This window comes from Penicillium verhagenii (assembly GCF_028828195.1).
Source record: "Penicillium verhagenii strain IBT 33310 chromosome Unknown utg000008l_segment0_segment0, whole genome shotgun sequence".
NCBI classification, from domain to species: Eukaryota; Fungi; Ascomycota; class Eurotiomycetes; order Eurotiales; family Aspergillaceae; genus Penicillium; species Penicillium verhagenii.
The window spans coordinates 1857208-1878236 of NW_026643172.1; the positions used below are offsets into that span (position 1 = coordinate 1857208).

General features: G+C 48.2%; 8 protein-coding genes across 8 annotated transcripts; 7 read left to right on the forward strand and 1 right to left on the reverse strand.

The window, feature by feature from the left end:
- Positions 1–606: 606 nt before the first annotated feature.
- N7466_008685 (Leucine Rich Repeat domain protein) lies at positions 607–1020 on the forward strand (the record flags this gene model as incomplete). Its single annotated transcript, XM_057168074.1, has 2 exons — positions 607–859; positions 929–1020. 2 exons carry the CDS (start codon positions 607–609, stop codon positions 1018–1020), a joined length of 345 nt encoding a protein of 114 aa, XP_057018705.1.
- Positions 1021–1397: 377 nt separating this feature from the next.
- On the reverse strand, positions 1398–3210 carry N7466_008686 (uncharacterized protein; the record flags this gene model as incomplete). Its single annotated transcript, XM_057168075.1, has 3 exons — positions 1398–1893; positions 1956–2814; positions 2877–3210. 3 exons carry the CDS (start codon positions 3208–3210, stop codon positions 1398–1400), a joined length of 1689 nt encoding a protein of 562 aa, XP_057018706.1.
- A 366-nt stretch (positions 3211–3576) lies between these two features.
- Positions 3577–5942, forward strand: N7466_008687 (uncharacterized protein; the record flags this gene model as incomplete). Its single annotated transcript, XM_057168076.1, has 6 exons — positions 3577–4367; positions 4429–5188; positions 5242–5323; positions 5380–5520; positions 5569–5704; positions 5783–5942. The coding sequence occupies 6 exons, from the start codon at positions 3577–3579 to the stop codon at positions 5940–5942; spliced, it is 2070 nt and encodes a 689-aa protein (XP_057018707.1).
- A 3533-nt stretch (positions 5943–9475) lies between these two features.
- atfA (bZIP transcription factor atfA) lies at positions 9476–10890 on the forward strand (the record flags this gene model as incomplete). The annotated part of the gene is made up of 2 exons (XM_057168077.1): positions 9476–10521; positions 10584–10890. 2 exons carry the CDS (start codon positions 9476–9478, stop codon positions 10888–10890), a joined length of 1353 nt encoding a protein of 450 aa, XP_057018708.1.
- A 1080-nt stretch (positions 10891–11970) lies between these two features.
- On the forward strand, positions 11971–15102 carry N7466_008689 (tubulin gamma complex associated family protein; the record flags this gene model as incomplete). Its single annotated transcript, XM_057168078.1, has 2 exons — positions 11971–13201; positions 13265–15102. 2 exons carry the CDS (start codon positions 11971–11973, stop codon positions 15100–15102), a joined length of 3069 nt encoding a protein of 1022 aa, XP_057018709.1.
- Positions 15103–15480: 378 nt separating this feature from the next.
- On the forward strand, positions 15481–16977 carry N7466_008690 (WKF domain-containing protein; the record flags this gene model as incomplete). The annotated part of the gene is made up of 1 exon (XM_057168079.1): positions 15481–16977. The coding sequence occupies one exon, from the start codon at positions 15481–15483 to the stop codon at positions 16975–16977; it is 1497 nt and encodes a 498-aa protein (XP_057018710.1).
- A 580-nt stretch (positions 16978–17557) lies between these two features.
- prs2 (proteasome core particle subunit alpha 1) lies at positions 17558–18694 on the forward strand (the record flags this gene model as incomplete). Its single annotated transcript, XM_057168080.1, has 5 exons — positions 17558–17564; positions 17643–17705; positions 17820–17914; positions 17980–18192; positions 18311–18694. The coding sequence occupies 5 exons, from the start codon at positions 17558–17560 to the stop codon at positions 18692–18694; spliced, it is 762 nt and encodes a 253-aa protein (XP_057018711.1).
- A 1580-nt stretch (positions 18695–20274) lies between these two features.
- Positions 20275–20984, forward strand: N7466_008692 (uncharacterized protein; the record flags this gene model as incomplete). Its single annotated transcript, XM_057168081.1, has 3 exons — positions 20275–20287; positions 20369–20600; positions 20696–20984. 3 exons carry the CDS (start codon positions 20275–20277, stop codon positions 20982–20984), a joined length of 534 nt encoding a protein of 177 aa, XP_057018712.1.
- Between the last annotated feature and the right edge of the window lie 45 nt (positions 20985–21029).

Genomic DNA, 21029 nt, shown 5'->3' on the forward strand with positions numbered 1-21029 from the left:
TTTGGACCGACTTTCCTACTGTTTGAATCTCCTTAATCATAAAATCCGGGAGTTTACCTTCTCATCACCAGTAACACAGCCATAATGCAACTAATTCGATGTTTGTGGGTACCCAGGGGGGGTCCCGGGATGCATTCCGTGAGTTGTTTGATATGTCTACTTGGAGTGATCAGGGGTGAAGATGGGGAGGTGTTTTGCTTTCAGTCACATGGGCTAAGAGCCAGTATGTTGCAAGGCTTGTTTCGAACTGCATTCATTTGACGATGGCTAACTTGAAGTAAAGTCTACTCTATTGCTGATTCGTATAGAGTATCTGATGTTGGGAGGCTCCAGTTTGGGATTCGGGATGGACGTGCGAGGCTAATATTGCCCATCCACGAAAACTCGACAAAGAAAGATGGTATTGACCAAGCCGAAGAGATTTTTTCATTCGCTATCAGATCGGTCAACTCTGACAATGGCCCTTTAATTCTCCATAATGCCTGCTGGGCTCTTTTGCACACATGCTGCCCTATTACCTCGGTTCCACTTGATATCCTAGGTGCAGGTTTATACAAATTATCGGGGGAGCAAATAGGTTGGGAACTCCTTTTCCGCATGAAAGATATGCCTCGATTGCTTGTCAAAGATTTGGATGCATATGAAACCGTCATCAAAAAGGCACCACCACCAAATCCTAGTGCCTTGGTCATTGAACAGCGACAGAAGATTAATACGGCAGGCGACCCCTTCACCTCCCTTCCATTCGAGATATGTTTGGAGATCCTGCGAGAGCTACCAGTTCCTGACTTTAAAACCTCCGCTTTACTTCTCGCATTATGGGACAGTTTCTGTTCGAAAACACGTTCTGGAAAACTAGGTTCGAGGTGACCAGTGATCGTGGGTTTCTGTCTTCGTTGAAAGAAAAAAATGGTAAAATTGTCCATAGGACAAACTGGCACGATGTGTATTGTGCCAGCAAAGAAGATGACACGCCAGCGAGACAAGCTGCAGGTGCCTGGCTTCGTTGCCTTTATGTGAAGGATTTAGTTTGGCAACAGCGCCAGGCCTTGGACTTGGACTAGGACTATGTGTAAGTGTTGGTGCAAATGCGCATTTCGGATTTCTTTTTCGCACTACGATTGATTACGTGCTAATCCAAGATCGATTAGTACCTCCTGTGCCGCAAAAATCTACCAAATTGTGCCGATAAAAGAAAAAGCAGTCAAGTTACTTCAAGGCTCGGCCAAAGAAGAAATGAGTGGGAACAGTTACTATGGAAGTATGCCTGTTTTGGTGATCTATGAATGTTCTAAGATTACACCAATGAAGAAATTCCCAGGTGAAATTGTCGTTGGCTGTTAGTGTTTCGAATTCTTTATGAGGACGAAGAAATCAAATTGTATGTTCTAGTTGCTCTATAGCTTGGCCCTCTTGCTCCACACTGAAATTTCCGGAAGATCTCCATAGTTCGAGGGAAACAGTTGCGGCCCTAAGATTTTCTTCTGGACTTTTCCTGTTCCTGACTTGGGTAGCTCACCTTTTATCACTCTCAATATGGTTGGTATCTTATAGCTCGCCAATCTACCTCGAAGATCATCCCTTAGCTCTTCCAGGGTGAGTGTTTTGCGTGTCGTGCTCTGGTCCGTCTTGAGGCTAATACTGGCCGCAACTCGCTGGCCATATTCTTCATCCTCCACGCCCACTACCATCACTTCAGATACATAATCCAAGCCAAGAATCTCACGCTCAATGTCCAAGGCGGAAATCTTGTACCCTCCCGACTTGATTATGTCAATGGAGGCACGACCGAGGATGAAGAAATAATTCCCTTCTTGCCGAGCGATATCGCCCGATTTGAAGTACCCATCTTTATCATGCGCTTCACTTGTTGCCTTTTCATCATTCAGATACCTGGGAAGTAAGCGATTAGAGAATGCCGAGCAAAAGTGCGCTTCGTGTATAGTGATACATACTTTGAGAACATGTAAGGACATTTCACCAGCAGATGACCATCATTTTCAAGCTTAAGCGAGACACCCCCAACAATGCGGCCAACGCTATTCCTCGGCATCCCCCGAGGGTCAAGATCAGTCTTGATAACTGCCCCAAACTCAGTAGCACCATAGCGGGTCATCATTGGCTTTTCTCGGAGCTGCTCCCAGAACTCCTGCACAGGCCCAGGCAATGCCGATGAGCCACAAAGCATCGTACGAATATCACGCGCCCCTTGGATATACTGATCTCGCACTTCAGGTGCCTGAGTGGCAATATTCTCTTCGAAGTATCGCATCATTCGCATGTATATGGTTGGCACACCCGAGAAGAAGCTCAACCCACCCTGACGCCAGCGTTCCCACGTCCAAGCCGTATCGAAGCTACCGCTTCGGAACTCAATACACGCACCGGCTGTCAAGAAAGGTAGAAATGTCAATCCCAGCCCGGAGGCATGATGGACTGGCAGGACATGAAGTATGACATCTTCTTCCGTGACGCCGTAAAAGGCTGCGTCGGTTTCGGCGTTACCGGTCAACCAAGTGCGGCGCTGGACGGCGCCTTTAGGGGGACCGGTTGTCCCCGAGGTGAAGATGACTGCGGCAGCGTTGTTCATATTAAGGGCACGGTTTGACGAAATGAGGATATCATCCACTGGAAAAAGAGTTGTTTGGATGGTGGAAGCGATGGGCGAAACGCAGGGTACAGGGAAATTGCTCTTGGTGTCCATAGAACGTACAACTGACTTTGCGAGAGTCTCGCTAGTTGTGTCAGCCAATAGAGCCACGCACTTTGCTTTCATTAGAAAATATGAGACTTCATCCACGGGCAATCCGGCAGCTTGAGATGGTCAGCTTTCGTCATGGTATCACAGGGGAAACGAAATATAAGGGTTAACTTACCCATTGGAACCACCGCAGCACCAAGGGCCAGAATAGCAACAAAACCAACGGTATACTCATAGCCACCCGGGGAAAGTAGTCCAATATAGACCTCTTTATCCTCCTGGAGATCGCGTAGAGTCTCGGAACTCAGATTATTCTCTAGTTCTTTGCGGAGAGCCAAGGCATCTGAAAGAACATGGTGGAATGTTTTTTCCAAACCGGCATTCACGTCTCGAATAGAAATACACGAGGGCCTACGCTGAGCATAGCGAAGAAGCTTGTGGAAAAAAGGCAGATTGGGAAGTACATTATCTCCCACATGGGAGGGTACAAATTGAGTGCGATCTCCCATTTTTCACGAATCACTTCCTGTCTCGCACAGATGGAGGCACCAGGGCTGAGCTTTCGAGTATCTCAGAAAGATATACCAATCTCTAACATATTTAACCAGAGAATTTCCCGGAATTTTACCATTCGTGTCCACATCATGGTAAGTCGGCTACTTCCCCACGTTCTTCCCCGCGAACCTTCCCCGCGTGGGATATGCCGGCAATCGGCACTCGGTGATTGCCTAGGTATTCGGGTAAAGCCAGTGGAAAAGATGTACTAAATTCAAGTTTAAGAAAGACTGTCAGAGAGAGAATTCACCCTTGAAGAAAATCCAAGTCCGGATATACACTGTGATGCTAAAATCGAACATTGAAATCGGTTGACCAACATGTCCGACTTCACTGATAAACTTCGTCCAAGTCAGCCAGATGGACACACAACCCTTGCGTGCGAACGTGAACAATCTAGCATCTCAGTAGATGAACTAGGACACCACCTGTTCTCCTCCGATGGATTTCTGGAACGCCAAGCTCGAATTCTATCAATTGTGCAACGAGAGCCCCTTCTCGCAAAAGATAAACAACAAAATCTGTCTCGGCCAGAGCGATTCAAGCTAGGGCTTGCTCGAGCGAAGCTACTGCGTCGACTAGTCGACCACCACCAATGGAGCCATGAAGATTACAAGATGGCGGAGTACTTGGTCAGCGATGTTTCGCCATATTTTCTACATTTGGAGATGTTCGTTACGACTGTTCGCGAGCAGGGCAGTGAGGCTCAGCGGGCTTATTGGATGCCATTAATCGAATCATGGAAGATTGTCGGGGCTTACGCGCAAACGGAGCTTGGGCATGGCAGCAATGTTCGGGGATTGGAGCTTGAGGCACGATGGGACCCTCGGACCAAGGAGTTCATACTTCATAGCCCGACACTCACGGCTAGCAAATGGTGGAACGGTAGCTTGGGGCGTATGGCCAACCATGCAATCGTGGTTGCCCAGCTACTTCTTCCCAAGTCTGGATACCCGGGTGAATTCGTGTCCCATGGTCCCCACCCGTTCATTGTGCAAGTCCGAGATATGGAGACTCATCAGCCACTGGATGGTGTGGTGGTTGGAGATATTGGGCCCAAGTACGGATATGTCACAATGGATAATGCTTACATGCTCTTCGACAATTTTCGGTATGTCCAGCAGGCTACGGTATCCAATTGATATCAATACAACTAACCCTGCCATTAACAGAATTCCTCACTCTGCCATGCTTTCAAGATACTCGAGCGTGGACCCCGAGACAGCAGTCTACTCAAAGCCAGCTCAGCCAGCCGTGGTATACGGATCTCTTACCTACGTTCGAGCCCAAATTGTCCACCACGCCAGACTAGTTTTAGCACGAGCAGTTACAGTCGCAGTACGCTACACTGCCGTCCGACGACAGTTCACAGACCGCGATACCAACGGCAAAGGACCCGAGTTGTCCGTCCTGGACTACCCTACCGTCCAAATACGCATTCTTCCTCTTCTAGCCACTACATTTGCGCTACACTATACCGGCCTCGCAATGCGGCATGTTTACGAAATTACACGACAAGACGTCGAGCGCGGCGATTTCCGTTCTCTAGCGCACATGCACAGCATGTCGTCTGGGCTAAAAAGTCTCTGTACAATGCTCGCTGCAGATGGAATTGAGACTTGTCGACGGGCCTTGGGTGGACATGGCTTTGGGGGTGGAAGTGGGCTGATCGAACTCAATAATGACTACTTGTCGAAGCCAACCGTTGAGGGTGATAATTGGATGATTACGCAGCAGGTTGCTTCTTATTTGATTAAGAAAATGTCTGCTGCGGTAGACTCGCCTAACACTCCCGGTGCAGATGAGACGGAGTCTCGATTCAAAGAGTACGTTCGAAACCGAGGTAAATCTTCTTCAAAACAACATGGATACCGCGTATTGGGAAATGATCAAGATATCGCTTTGAGCTTCGAGTTACGTGCAACTGCTATTGTGAGTATGAAGAATCCGGAAGAAACGTGAGCTGCAAAGCTGATGATTGGTAGGCATATGATGCGTATGAGCAACGGGTAGTCAAGAATAGAAGCTGGAATAGTCTTCTTATCCAATTGCACAAGCTCAGCAAAGGTGAAAACCCATGATACCATTTCTTATTGTGACATTGCAAGACTAACCCAACACAGCCCAGTCCCAATCTATCCTTGTGACCAAGTTCTTCGAAGCGTTGTCCACAGATGGTAGTCTACCAAGCTCCCTTAAAGCCATATTATGGGATGTGTATCGTCTATTTGCATTGAATACCATGGAAAACGAAGGATACGAATGTAAGCACCCTCAAACTCAGACTGTTGTGGCGGTATTAACACGCCCAGTTTTCCGCTGCGGCGCCGCGTCTCAATCCGAGCTCGACCTTTTGTCAGCCCGTGTCCAAGATCTGATGGCACGAATTCGACCGCATGCCGTGAAACTGGTGGATTCGTGGATGATTCCAGATTATTTGCTTGATAGGTGAGTTGAGTGAAGCACATTCATTCTAAGAAGCTTACAAGGAGGTTCCGAACTCTAATGATTTGGTTTTCAATTTAGCGCACTGGGGCGATATGATGGTCGAGTGTATGAGGACCTGTTCAACAGGGCCCATCGCTTGAACCCGTTGAATAAAATGACCTTCAACCCGAACTATTGGGAGCATGAAATTATCAAGGGGAGTGGGAATGATGAGTATGATATACTGTCAAAACTATAGTTTGCCAATCAATTCCAATTATAATAGCCAACTGTGCATGACATGTGTATAAATGACTTCCAATGTTACAATATAGGAGGTCCCCACCAGCCCTCAAGTGCTTACTCCAATAAAATCGAGGAGGTTGAATCCTACCACGGGGATTTCATTGGCATAACCAAAATGATGCTTTCGCCATTTGGTCAGAACATTTTTAGTTGCACGCAATTTTTGTTGGGGGGAGGGGAAATGGGCCAATCCGGATTGGCCTTGGCATTGCAGAGCGCGCATAGTCCTCCAAAATGTAAAAATATCATGTTGATTTATTGGCAAGCGGTGTGGCAAAAGCCAAGTCCGAGTTCCAATGCCAAGGCCCTAAGCCTAATTGGGAGTACTGATGCCTGACTGATGCCTGCTTCCAAGGTTTCTGCCTTAGAAACCTACTTTAGCACTGAAATGACCTTAATTTACGTTAGAGGTTTGGGACCTGAAAGACGAGGCCTGAAGCCTAGGACTGATGGAAAATCGAAGGAAGAATTTGTTGATATTTCTCATTGTCCAAAATCCATGTTCATGAAAATCGTATTGTTTTCTTATGCTATTCATGGATATGCAATGATCTGAAGCTCAAGCCAAAGTAGATTCAAGGTTATACCGAGCCCCTGCTTCCAGTCTGATGCTTTCAAAGCCATCTAACTGTAAGAGGCGTTTACCCCAGTAGATCAGTGGCTGGGTGTTCAAGTAGATATTTGAAAAATCAGCCTTGGAAGATATTCAAATACGAATTTTGTAGACCATGGAACTTTAGAAATCATTCTGATTCTCCTGTTTCTTATTTTGCGGCGTATATCAACATGACTCCATACACACTGCATCGTTCGTGGGGGATGCCGTTCTGCTTACTCCATATAGGTTTGAACTGTATACCACTCTGGCCAATGGGGTGATTTCCCACACACCTCTGTGGCTCACGCCCGTCTAACCGGAAGTTACAGCAGATACATACTACAAAAAGCATAGAAAGGCCCCACTAACGGCGCGCCACATCCATCGACCCCGAGGTCCCAACTCTGAATGTTTATGGACTTTTCTAAAGGATTCATTCAAAAACATGTTGATCGAGATATAAATATCAAGTTTTGAACGACTCGTGAAGGAGCCCAATATTTCAGACTTGACATGCAAAAAAGGGTTGGAAGATCATGTATGTACGTGCGATCGGTTCAGACTGGTGACGGGCTAAGCGCGATCGTCCTTATCAGCACTTACGTACTATACGCCACTGATCTCGAACTTTGTAGGTACCCCAGACCCCGGAACTTTCATTCTGGGATAGCTGCATCTCGTATAGTACATAGAGGAAAGGTACTATTGATTCGGGTTCGGTATGCCGACCTACATCTTGATTACCCACCTGGGTAGATACATAGAGAATATATGTAGGTCTAGTTGATTATGGCTCATCTTACAGCCATGAATTCTAATGAAGGCTCTACCAGTTGACTACTATGTACGCACGTGTATGTATAGACTACATAGGTATCCGTACATGTGCGTCTACATACTACCTACTGTAGGTAGGGTTTCATCGGGCCTCCTTGAATGCAGGAAAAAAAATCTAAAAGCCGGCCAATTTTGGCCACTTTCGACCTTGGAGCCTTGGGGTTTTGTTTAGATTTGTCTGATATTTACAAACAATCTTTTCTTCCAATTTTCTCAAATTTTGCTAGTAAATAAGCGTACATATTCACTAGTGTTATTCAATGTTGTAAATTGTCGCGTAGTACGATGAATTGATGTACTATACACCCGATCTAGACCCGGTTCACAGGCCACGCACGTCATCCCGTACTTTGTGGACCGGGGCTCACGTGTATTGCGTCATCGAGCGGATTTGGACTAGCGCGCCAGCTCATAAGTTGACCTCCATTGACCTTCAACAGGCCAATCAGGGACTCTCATTCTGGTATCCGAGTCTTCATCCTCCCGTCTGTGCATAGATCTGACTGGCTGACACGCTCTAAATCTGGACCCCACTCGGCTGACCCAGCTCCCGGGACACATTCCTGTCGTCGTCATCGTGAAATCATGCATCCCCCTGGTCAGATGTGTATTATACATATTTCCATCTAAATCTTGACCGGAGTAAAATGTTCCATGAATGGTAGAAATATCGACAATGTCCTTGAGGATGGTCTCATTCCTGTAGTTGTTTGCAGATCTTGAATCAGCGCGAATCAAAACATTGGAAAAACGTAAGAAAATTTTTCATCGTCTTGCCCGTACCCTCAGTTTAGCCCGGAAAGACAGTCGACTCCGCTTCCGACGCTATAAATTAGCTGTCATTGGTTACATACACGGTACCAGACCCACTCGCATCTCTCCAGGTTCGACAAGTCGACATGCGAGGGTCCATTGTTGAGCGAGGTTTTTTTTTTTCGTTTTTTTTTCTTCTTTTTTTTTTTCTTACCTGTCTCTGTACCGCTTCTCTTCTAGCTTACCAGTGAATGATCGGTGCAAATCAACATAGAATTCTTTATCGAAAAAGAAAACTGCAAGTAGATCCAGGATTTGAGAGATATGTATAAAGATAGGGAGGGAAATCAAGGTTGAAAATCTCGACTTGTCTGCACGACCAGTCCAGACTCGGGGTCAAGGCCATTACCCAACCTCCTACTGGTTTTTTTCTTTTCTTTTTTTTCCCCCCATTTCTTCTCCCCCCCCTTTACCGACTTCGGTTATAAAGCAATCCTCTTTTTTTTTTTTTTTTTAGTTACATCGGTTACCTCGGACTTACCGTACCATTCTCCTATCAAAGTAGTGGAAATTCTTATAAATCCTTGTCAACCCTGTTTATGGACTGTGGTATGGTAACGGTGGTAATACACTGGTATTGGCCGGGGGGCCGTGTAATTTCCCATGTTACTTAATGTTTTCTCTCCCCTAAAATTGTCGTCATCCCCCCCTCTACGTCACTTTCTCTTTCTCTTCTTCCCATCGGGTCAACCTGCAAGCCACGCAGTGATCTCTATCTTTTTTCGTGCGCTTGACTTCAAGAATATACATTCTTGATCCAATTTCGCAAGTATGTCTGCTGCTGTCGCGCCCAGTACGACTACCATCAGAAACACCTTGTCCGCAATGGACTCGAAGAAAAATTCCAAAGAAGGTTCGTCGAATGCTTGATGCGCGCGTGTCCCTTTTTATGTGTGTCGTGCCCCTTCTGCAAACAACATTTGATATTTCCCTGCCCTTGGTTTTTTTTCCTATATGGTGGACAACAAAAGGATGAACCAGAAAAGAAAAAATAAGAAAGAGAGGAAAAGAAAAGGACACAGATGATTATTATAACCGAATATAATCATTACTCTATCTTTTCTTGGTAATCCGCCACCTGGAGTTACTTTAACTCAACTTCCCCCCCTCTGCCGTTTGGATGATCTCACAACTGGCGTCATCGATCTTTCACCTTTCCTCCACACAATGAAGGGCCCTCGTTTTCGACACCCCTCTGGTACCTTTATCGCGCGCGTCATCGTCTACCATCATCATTAATGCTGACTCGCCTTTCAGACTCGCAATCTTCAGGGAAGGACCAGAAGCCCGATTCGCAAAACTCGCTGGCGCCACCACGACGCCCTGCCGGCGCCCCTAGTGATACCCCGGATTACTTCAACTCCGTGCATAACCCTTTCTCGCTGGAGCCCAACCCATTCGAGCAATCATTCAGCAGTAACCCCGGCGACACCCCCGGCAAGTCGCTGCTTCCTCCCGTCGCGTCCCTCACTTCCCCAGCTCTGGCTGGCGCCAGCTCCGCTGGTGGCTACAACTGGTCTAACTCCCTGCGCTCAGGGCCCTTGAGCCCCGCCATGCTTCCCGGTCCAACTGGCTCCAGTGATTATTTTGACAGCATCGGTCGAGGCTTCCCAACCCCGAACGAATCGTCCCTTCGCACTGGCCTGACCCCGGGCGGTGGTGGGTCGATGTTCCCGGCCCCCAGCCCCAATTCACAAGCTTTACTGCAACAACTCCAGAACGGCGGTGCCACACCGTCCACGATTGAGTTTCACCGCACCGCGTTGACTGCCCGGAAGAACAGCGGGAATGGTCAAGGGAATGAACAAGATCAAGGCCCGAATGCGACTATGGACATTAAGCCTCAAGTTCCCGCAGAACAGTTTACGCAACACGATGCCGCCGATGCTGCCAATGGTCTCTTCATGCTAGCTAAGGGTGGTCAAGCGAACAATATGCAAGCAAACCAAAATATGCAGAATGAAAATCGCGCCGCTCGGCGCGTGTCATCGAACACAAACGGCACCAGTGGTCGTGAGATGAGCGGTGAGGGATCGGAGCAGGAACTCTCCAGGCCCTCTGGTAAGGGCAAGGGGAAGAAGAACGCCACCAAAGCAGCCCCGGCTGCTAACAACCGACGCAAGGCTGAAGATGCTCCCAAGGGATCTAATAAGAAGGCCAAACAAAGCAGTCTTGAGCCACCGTCGGATCTCGACTCGGATGATGAAGATATGAAGAAGTTCTCCGGAGATCCTAAAAAGATGACAGATGAAGAAAAGAGGCGGAACTTCCTGGAGCGCAACCGGTATGTCGCCCTGAGCCATCTAACTTGGATTTGATCATGTTTATACTAACATTCTTTATCAGCGTCGCTGCCTTGAAATGTCGCCAACGGAAGAAGCAGTGGTTAGCCAACCTGCAGAACAAGGTTGAGCTATTCACCACCGAGAATGATGCGTTGACCGCTACTGTTACTCAACTTCGTGAGGAGATTGTGAATCTCAAGACCCTTCTGCTCGCCCACAAGGACTGTCCCGTCTCCCAAGCTCAGGGACTTGGTCCTCTCATGATGAATGGCATGTCAACCGGATACGATCCCCACGGATACGCCCACATGCCCGGCCAAATGGGCATGCCGCAAGGCCCAATTCCCTCTCAGATGCGACGGGCGTAAGGACTTGAAACTCTCAAGCTCCGTACCCCGGCGCCTATTCTACATTCCTATATTTTTTGCACATGGGGCCAAATAGGTCATTTGCCTAGGTATACGACAATTTGCCTTCTTTTTCCGGGCATAGGGCAGTGATCCAAAATTTCTTTCCCCCCTCTTTTCTATTTCGGCAATGGCTCCGCCGAACCCTTGGCATGGGCAGGTGTTAATGATGCACATGATTCAAAAATTGAACAGGCTGATTCCGGAGGCCTGGAACGAATGAATTCTGTTTAGTCTTTGGAGGGCGAGTCTTTTTTTTTTATTTTGGCGTACTGAGATTTTTATGGCTACTCTGAGGTTGTTCTGGTCTGATGGCTTATGTTTCCCCAACCCTGCTCTTCTCTCCCGTTGTATTTTCTCACCCCCACCTTTTGTTTCTTTTCTAATTTCTTGTTTCTTGATGACTTGGGTTTGGGAAGATGTTTTCTTTTTCTCTTCTTTTTTTCGCTTGTCTAATATTTGGAGGACCCGCGGGTGCATGTGTTCTTTTTGATACGGGTTGCTTGTTGAGATACATGATTTTTGGATGGCGTTTGGGTGGTTTGTTCCTATTATTGTTTAACTAGTTTCCTTGAATGGGATACTGGAGCAAATGAATTAAACATCGCTCTACAAACTAAGTTAAAATATGTTTTCCTCGTATTTGTTGATAGTAGCACGCAGTAGTAAAGTACTAGTAGTAGTAAGTACTAGTATGTCTTGGATACCGTAGATGCGTGTTGATAAGTGATAAGAGACGCGCTTTTGGCCAAACAACCCAAACATCGGAAACACAAGCCCACTCCGCATGAGAGCCTCCATTTCGATTATGGGTTACGAATTCCCAGTTCAATTCGAATAGATATCCACTCTCACCCAGTCCAACTGAAGCTAAAAAAGGTTCAATCTATCAAAAGAGCAGTCTTGAACCTCTCAACTTGCCGCCCAACCTCCTCAACGCCTGCCCCAACTCAAGAGCGACTGTCGACTCCAAACCTGCCCAATCCCACCAACCCACAAGAATCACCCCCCAATCGGCGGGGAAAGGGCCAGAACATGTCGATGCCCACCCGCCCGCGCCGTATCGATGATGCCCTCTCCCAACTAGTCGACTCTCTTACCCCCGCGCTCCCAATCACCGCTATCCAAGACGACGAATACTCCGACGCCGACGAAGCGCTCGCCGCTGCGGAAGAACGCCGGCACAACGCATATCTCGAGCGAGCATGGCGCATAATAGACACCCACACATCATCTAACCCCGCGGATGGTGGCTCTCCATCAGGTCGTCGGGGGAGCGTCGCGGGAGCAGAAAATGTCAACAACGCCGCAGATCTGATCAAGCGCAAATTGCGGCGTGAAAATGCAAGCCCAGAGCTGGCAGTCAGGTTCTCGAACATGTACTCCAAGCTCCTGACGCAGCCCGTGCTCTCGCAGAAATGGGGCATCCTGTACCTGCTCTATAAGCTATCCGACGAGAGAGAGTTTGCGGCCGAGCAGGGCGGCGAGCGGAGCCGCAGCCCGCTCATGGACGATGGAAATTTGCAGAATATGCTGGGTCGGGGAACTCGGCCTAGACGTGGTACTGGTTCTCGTCCGTTTGACTCGGAGGATGATGAGGGTCCTGCTGTTAGCTCGTCTGCGTCGCAGCAGATGCCGCAACGGGTGCAGATGCAGCCTAAAATGGAGCGCCAGAGCTCACTTCGCCGGGACTGGGAACGAGATGAGCGGGGTAGTGCTGCAGCGAGCAGTTTCGACGCGACTGGGACCGATCGCGAGGGTGATGACCGTGCGGACGTGGCGTCTCGACCTTCTAGGCCATCTACAGCAACGCCGGCTACATCTGAGCCCCGGGCTCCTGAGGGATTTGAACATGGACTATTGCGTGACTTGCCTTTTAACTTGCAGGGATTATCTTCAACAAACTTGCAGTTCCAGTCAGATTCCGTCTTGAAATTGCCGCGCAATTTGCCGGCGCCGATTATTTCTTTGCTCAACTCGTTGTCTGAGCCTTGTCTTCTTTATAAGGGTCTGTCAGCCTTTGTTGAAAGTACAGAAGGTGGGTTAGTGAACCAGAGCCTTCGGGCAGCTATTGCCAATGAGCTTCGCTCTTATCTCAGCTTGGTCGCTACTTTAGAAGCGGAAATCAGACAAGCGCTTACTGCCATTGGCAACGCAAATGATCCTAAGAGTGTTCGGAAGGGCGGAGTTACCCTGAAGCGATGTGTGGTATGGACAAGGGATGCTACGATGGCGCTCCGGTTGATGAGCCTTATCGTAGAGGAGTCTCGTGGTAAGTACTAGCTGATTCAAAAAGGTGTTGCTCTTGCCATTTCCATGCTAATACCAAGTTTAGACAAGAAAGGAGGCCAATTGATATCCTTGATTTATGGGTTTTCATCGTCCCACGGTGACCCTTTTGTCTGCGCATTTGCAGAGAAACTTCTAGTTCATGTGACGCAGCCATTCTACGACATGCTTCGATCATGGATCTATGATGGTGAACTCTCTGATCCATACGAGGAATTCTTCGTTGCAGAAGGAAAAGGAAAGTCTGATGAGGATCCTCGCCGCATCGCAACCAGCGTTTGGGAAACCAAATATGTCTTAGATGAGAAAATGCTGCCTTCAATCATCACCCAAGAGTTCGCAAACAAGGTCTTCCTGATCGGAAAGTCCTTGAACTTCATCCGATATGCTTGCGGCGATTCCGCATGGGTGGAGGCATATTCTAAGGAGGCTTCAAAAGAGCTTAGATATGGTGATACAGCCACTCTGGAGATATCCATTGATGAAGCTTATAAGACCACCATGGCACGCTTAATTCACCTCATGGATAACAAGTTCAAGCTCTTTGATCATTTGCAAGCCCTGAAGAAGTATTTGCTTTTAGGTCAAGGTGACTTTATCGCGTTGTTGATGGAGTCTCTAGCCTCGAATCTGGACCGACCTGCAAACTCACAGTACCGTCATACCCTGACTGCACAGCTGGAACATGCTATCCGCGCCTCAAATGCGCAATATGACTCGCCCGACGTTCTTCGCCGGCTAGACGCACGCATGCTCGAGCTCAGCCATGGTGAGATCGGCTGGGACTGCTTCACCCTGGAATATAAGATCGATGCCCCCGTGGACGTCGTCATTACACCGTACGGATCAACCCAATATCTAAAAGTCTTCAACTTCCTATGGCGCGTGAAGCGAGTCGAATTCGCCCTCAATAGCACCTGGCGCCGTTGTATGACCGGTGCAAGAGGTGTACTCGCCCACGTCGACGACAAAGTTGGGCCGGATTGGAAGCACGCACGATGTGTCACTGCTGAAATGATTCACTTCGTCTGCCAACTCCAGTACTATATCTTATTTGAGGTTATCGAGTCCAGCTGGGATACGCTGCAGGCAGCCGTATCTAAACCAGACTGCACACTTGATGATCTCATCGTGGCGCACAAAGAATATCTCAACTCCATCACACACAAGGGTCTGCTCGGATCCGCATCTCCACGCTATGGTTCCTCAACCTCCAATGCCGCCAAGCAACCCGAAGAAAGCTTCCTTTCCCAACTCCATCATATCCTCAAGATCATGCTTTCTTACAAGGACGCTGTTGATGGGCTATACTCGTTCTCCGTTGCAGAGTTCACCCGCCGCCAGGAACTCAATGCGAAAATCGAAACACGTACTGCGCAGGGCCGCTGGGGCGTCACAGATCGTGATATTTTACCTCGCCGCACAAACAGCCGTGGTGGCACATCTATGGCCTCAACGCCAAATCTTCGACCTGCTAGTTCAGGCCTCGACGGATTCGATACTCCATTTAATCTTTCGGCGCAAGATTCTACAGCTGACGAGCACATGCTCTCGTCTCTACGTGTAAGACTTAAGGATCTCTCTGCTGATTTCCGCTCGCGTCTTAATATCCTGCTTGGTGATCTTGCCTACCAACCTGATGTGGATATGCGTTTCTTGGGTGTTGTCATGAACTTTAACGATGTTTATGAGCCTATAAAACGACGACGTGCTCCAGGTCCTAGTTCGCGGGATAAAGAGAAGGAAAGAGAGAGGGAGCGTGCGAAGCGAAAGGCTGCTGCTGCTCAAGCTACAGGCTCAGGCACTGATGGCAGCGTTCCGCGAGAAATGCGACGAGAACGAAAGGATGCCCCGGAACAAGCCGTTAATGGAGTTGCAACATGAGGGTACGCTCACTCGTTCCTGTAAGAGAAAAGTATAATAGTGGGAGGGCATATTAATGTGAGACGAATCAATCATATTGAATATCAAAACCAGAACATTCATGTAGAACATGTACCGAGAGCTCTTCAACTATACCAAGGCCCTAAGCAATCTTATCAGAGACCGCTTTAGCTTCCTTCCGGCAGAAAAAAAAAGTCAACTCCGCCTCAAGCCATCGTAGAATCCAATCTTCACAATAATCAGGCTCTCGGAAAAGTACCTGAGGCCCATTGAAAAACTCCAAATACTCACGGTTGAGTTTTTTTCAATTGTGCGAAGTTCAATTTGAATCCTTATTTTGGTATCTGCGCCGCAGATCCTATCATCAAACCACCCACCATGGCGAAGACAAAAGACACCACCTCCAAGCCAAAGGACCTCAAGGAGAGCATCAGCGAAGACGTACAGATGTCCGAACAAGCTACACCAAAGAAGAGTGCCGACAAGGACAAGAAAAAGCGCAAGAGTTCATCCGAGGAATCGGAAGAAGTGACAAAGAGCAAGAAGCGGAGGCATAGCAACGAGGCCGAAGATGAAGCCGACGCCGTGACGGAGGAACCCACAAAGAAAAAGAAGAAGGAGAAGAAGGAGAAGAAAGAGAAGAAAGACAAGAAAAAGAGAGTCTCGTTTGGTCCTGGGACCAAGATTGAAGACGGGTCCGGAGATGATAGCGATGCCGACAACGAAGCCGATGCCGACGCGGAAGCTGAAGCCCCATCAAATGCTGAAGCCAATGACTCTGACTCCGACTCCGACTCCGATTCTGACAGCAGCGACACAGTCACTACCGACCCAGCACAGCAATTGCAAGCCGAAAATGAGGAGGCGTTAGAGGAGATGCGCAAGCGCAAGCGCGAGAATAAGAAGGCAAAGAAGAACAAGGATTCCTCCTCAAGCTCCGCGCCATCATCATCTTCCGCCGCTACGCAACATTTCCATGAAACACCTGTCATGTCCTATCTGAGCCACTACCACCACGACCGTTCATCGTGGAAGTTCCAGAAGAACCGCGAGACAAACCTTTTCAAGCACCTTTACTCTGAGGAACACGTTCCTTCTCGCTATAACATTGCGCTTTTGTCATACCTGAAGGGACTAAAGGGTGATGCGGCAAAGGCGAGATTGAGTCAGGGCGCAGTCGAGGTTCTGAAGGCCGATATTGAGGCCGCGCAGAAGGACGGAAAAGAGGAGGATCCCAAGTTCCAGGAGGCTTTGGATACGCTTCGGGATTTGTTTGCCAGTGCCGGCCCAGAGCTGAACACTGTGGGAGTTCAAAAATTGAAGGCGGATGCGAGAAAGCGTCTTCAGAAGAGAGTGCGCGCAGAGCTTGTCTTCTTTGCTGTCTGCGATGAGCTATTTGACATCGCGACATCTGTCCCCAAGAAGATGCCTGTCAAGGTTGTTGAGGTTGTTGAGGAGGCCCCGGCCCCGGTCAACAAGAAGAGAAAGAACCGTACTGCTGTTGTCGAAATCTCGAGCAGTGAGAGTGACAGTGACGATACATCTAGCTCCGGCTCGGACAGTGATGATGAGAAGCCAGCCGTCGCCAAGCGCCAACCTAGGGTCCAACCCAAGATGACCGTTACCAAACCCTCCACATCTCAACCATACTCGGGTAACAACGAGAAAAAGATTGAAGCCCCTACTGGTATTTCCAAGACCAAGGCAGCTGCAGCACTCCTGAAGGAGAAGAAGGAGAAGAAGGCTGCTTTGAGAAAGGAAAAGAAGCTGGCACCCGCACCTGAGCTACCAGCCCCAGGTAAAAACAAGAAGAAGCAAAAGCGAAAGCTCAGAACTGCTGAGATTGAAATCTCGAGTAGTGAGGATAGCGACTAGGGTTTCGGATGTGATTTTGTTTTATATGGCATGTACTAGAAAAGATATCCAGCCGTTTGTACAGCGATCAATCAAAAGATAAATACTGGGATGTGATCTGTATGCCTGAGGATGTAAAGAAGAACTTGAATGTACGTGATAGGCCCATTGCAATTGCTTCTTGATTCCACTAGTAGATGTTTGCCTCCATGGAGTGCTTGTGTCCGACTACTATGTACACGCCAGTTGACCGCATGAAGTTCTATGCCAGGCCTAGTAATGCCATGACATGGCTTGCAATTTCTCGAATCCCAATTTAAATACTAATATTTCTTGGAAATTAATGTTCAAATATAGTATGTTTCACCAATCTCAAAATTAAAGTAAACCATTGTTGTTTTATCCTGTACTTGTTGGTATCGGTAGCAATATGGAGGCTGGATAAAGGCGGTGAGTTCGAGCTCAAGCTCTCGCTCAAGCTTAGGCACCGCTGGCACGCGTCACTGTCAATTCACTCCCCATCCATCTCGTCACCTGTCTCTTCATTTCGACCCTCCTCTTTCCATCTCTACCGCTATAAAAGAATTCATATTTCGCCGCCATGTCTGGTATGTCTTCCCCAACCTGCCAGCGCTGATCCCAAACCCCATGACCTCAGTCCCGACTAACCCTCTTCTCCGCATCAGGAAGCGCAGGTTACGATAGACATATCACCATCTTCTCCGACCAGGGTCGATTGTACCAAGTCGGTACGTTATCCCACTCGCCAAAAGCCCCGGGGGCTCGCTCGTCCCCCGCGAAATCACCGAAGCTTTCCCCCGTCATCATACCCACGGACCACTAACAATCGATCTGCGCTCTAGAATATGCATTCAAGGCTATCACCTCTGCTAACATCACCTCTATCGGTGTGAGAGGAAAGGACTGTGCCGTCGTGCTGTCCCAGAAGAAAGTTGCTGTAAGCCGCCGCACCTGATCTGATCCATCCGCACAAGTAAAGAAGCTGATCCCCCCGGTCCCCAGGATAAACTCATCGACCCATCCTCTGTTTCACATGTCTTCAAGATCTCGCCCTCAGTGGGCTGCGTCATGACCGGCTCCATAGCAGATGCTCGGGCGTCCGTTGACCGTGCCCGTGGAGAGGCTGCCGAGTTCCGGTACAAGTTCGGATATGAGATGCCCTGTGACGTTCTTGCGAAGCGATTGGCGAATATCAACCAGGTCTACACACAACGAGTACGTTCCTATTTCCGTCTCTTTTCGCCTTTCTCTCCCACCCTCTCCCTCTCCCTCTCCCTGTCTCTGTCCCTCTCATCGAAACGTTACTAACCTTTCTTTTTTACCCTTTATCCAGGCTTACATGCGCCCACTCGGTGTGGCTACGACCTTGATCTCCGTTGATGATGAGAATGGCCCGCAGCTCTACAAGTGTGATCCAGCCGGTTACTTTGTTGGATACAAGGCGACTGCGTCTGGTCCCAAGCAACAGGAGGCGTTGAACCACCTGGAGAAGAAGCTGAAGAACAAGGATGCAGCCCCAGGCACCTGGGAGGAAGTGGTGGAGCTGGGTATTACTGCGCTCAGCAATGTGCTGAGTGTTGACTTCAAGAAGCATGAGCTGGAGGTTGGAATTGTCGGCGGTCCCGCGGCGGATGGCCAGGGTACAACCACAGCCTTCCGGGCTCTAACAGAGGAAGAGATTGATGAACGGCTGCAGGCCATTGCAGAGAAGGACTAAACCCGACCAATTGCAGAATTTCAAGAGAGAGTGTTGATTGGGAAGGTTGGGGTAGTATGATGATTGAGCCCGAAGATGTCCGAGGATCAGGGTGTGATATTTGTGATATTCAATTTCTATTTTAGAAAGAACGACGAATGAAATTACTCCATTGAACTTTTTTTATTTTCTTTTTTCATTTCTTTTTTTTTTTTCATCTTTTTTCTTTTGTCTGTCATATTCTTTTTTGGGGATGGATGGTTTTCTGCAAGGCTTGAACAACACACTACCAGGATATTCCCTTCTGTACCAGTAGTACTGCGACTACTATGACAACTCTTGATATAGATCTTAGTGGTTGTATATATGCGCTTGGCTGGCGCGTCAAAGAACGGACTTTTGGATTTCTATCACAGTTTCAGGTGGGTCCAGCTACGACCTGAAAATCTGGGAGAAACTTCTTGCCACTTTGCTGTTATGATAAATCACATAGTGGATAGTAAGGTATAATGTATAAGGATGAGTATTATTTCTGACGATACAGGATTTTCCACCATAATGCAAGGTAAGGGGGGGGGTATTGGAACGGTTTCTGATTGACTCAGCTTTCTCAGCTGTTGTGTCGACGCCACATGTGGCTCGGCCATGGCCGTGGCTTGTAGGGGCTTGTAGAGGGCTTGGATTGGGCTTGGAACGGCCCTCAATCATAGCTGAACTTGATGCATTCTGCTGATTGAGTCATGGCTATTCCAGGATTTCAGTGTTCGAGATAATGTGCGTTTGAAACAGATGCCTTGTTTTTTTTTTCGTGATGGGTTCGTGGCCTATTTTTCACTTGTAACAATTCACAATTATGTATGAGGATGTATGAACGGATGTACCGAAAACCAAAGTAGTTCGCAATCCGCTTAAGCCAATCAACGAACGTTTCCTTGGAATCGCACATCGCTCAGGAACTTAATCTCACTCGCTCCACAATGGTCGTGCTCGGTGGAGGAGCATGGATTTCGTATTTTATTGTTTCTTTTCTTGTTCTATGTTACAGCCCATCAACGTTTTAGTTTCTTAGTCTCTCTTTAGTCTGCATGGGTCCCTGTTCTTCTCCCCTGCCGTTAGACGGTTTCTCGGGAGCTATAGTGGCCCCACCTGCATCCCAGCTGTACTTGACTCCCGAGTTTTCTAATTTTGCATTCCTCACCGTCTATTGGTGCAGCTGCTCTGTTAGATGGTCCTCCCCTGAAGTTCGTCTCCATGGATAACTTCCTTTTTTTATGATTATCCTCTTTTGGGATATTCACGATTATTGCTTTTTGACATTGTGGAACTGGCCCCGTTGGACTGATATGGGGTATCCAGAACGAATGACGATGTCTCTCCTTACATTTCCTATAAAGGACTTGGATTTCTCGTCTCATCTCTATCCATTGACCCATCGAAGCCATTGACTTTGCTTTCTTATACATTCATTCTTCTCTTATTTGCCTTCTCTTCTTGGGACGTTCACTGAGTGACGTTCTCTCTCGTCTTGGCCACTGTAGATCCCCATCTACGTCTACTATTACTTATAATAAACGACGACAACAATACTCCCAAAAATTACAATGTCCGACGGACGTAAGTACCCATCACTTCGATCCAATCGGTTCCGGTGATCTTGATCTTGATCACGATGCTGATATTCAATGAAACAATTAGTCAACCAAGCTCGCGCAGTGCGAGTGGCCGAGCTCATCAATGACTACCGTACTCTCCTGATGCATATCTCCCAGCAAAGCGCCGACGCACACCCAGATGATCAATATGAAGAAGGCTATACCGTGCTCCGCGAATGCCATTCCGCTGCTCAGCGCTTAATGTCCGCCAACTACCACCCATGCCCGGTAACAGGCCAGGGCAGTGCCCACACAGAGATGGTAGAACTACAAAGGTAATCAATTGTCCCTCTTCACAATGATACAAAACAAAGCCAAACAACTTTTGGATCTATGAATTATCAATTCTCTAACATATGTTATGTATCAGAGTCATCATCGATAGCGCCGCTCGCCGATTCCAAGCACACAAGATCTACCTTCGAGCCGCCGCCGCTCGACGATGGGCCATTACCCGCGCAAACACTCTCCGCGGTGGACGCCCAAGCTCAGCAACTTCCGCCGCCCTAAAGGCCCTCAACGCCTCCCTGGTGCAGGATCTGGCGCGCGTCACTGACCAGCATGTTGTCGCTGACCTTCGAGCCGCGGACACACGGGCAGGCCACTGGCTCGATGATGATCCATCTTTGGATGTTATTCGCCGCTGGATTGGGCGGTGATTCTCATGCCCATGCCGATGACTACGATTACAACTATGAATATGA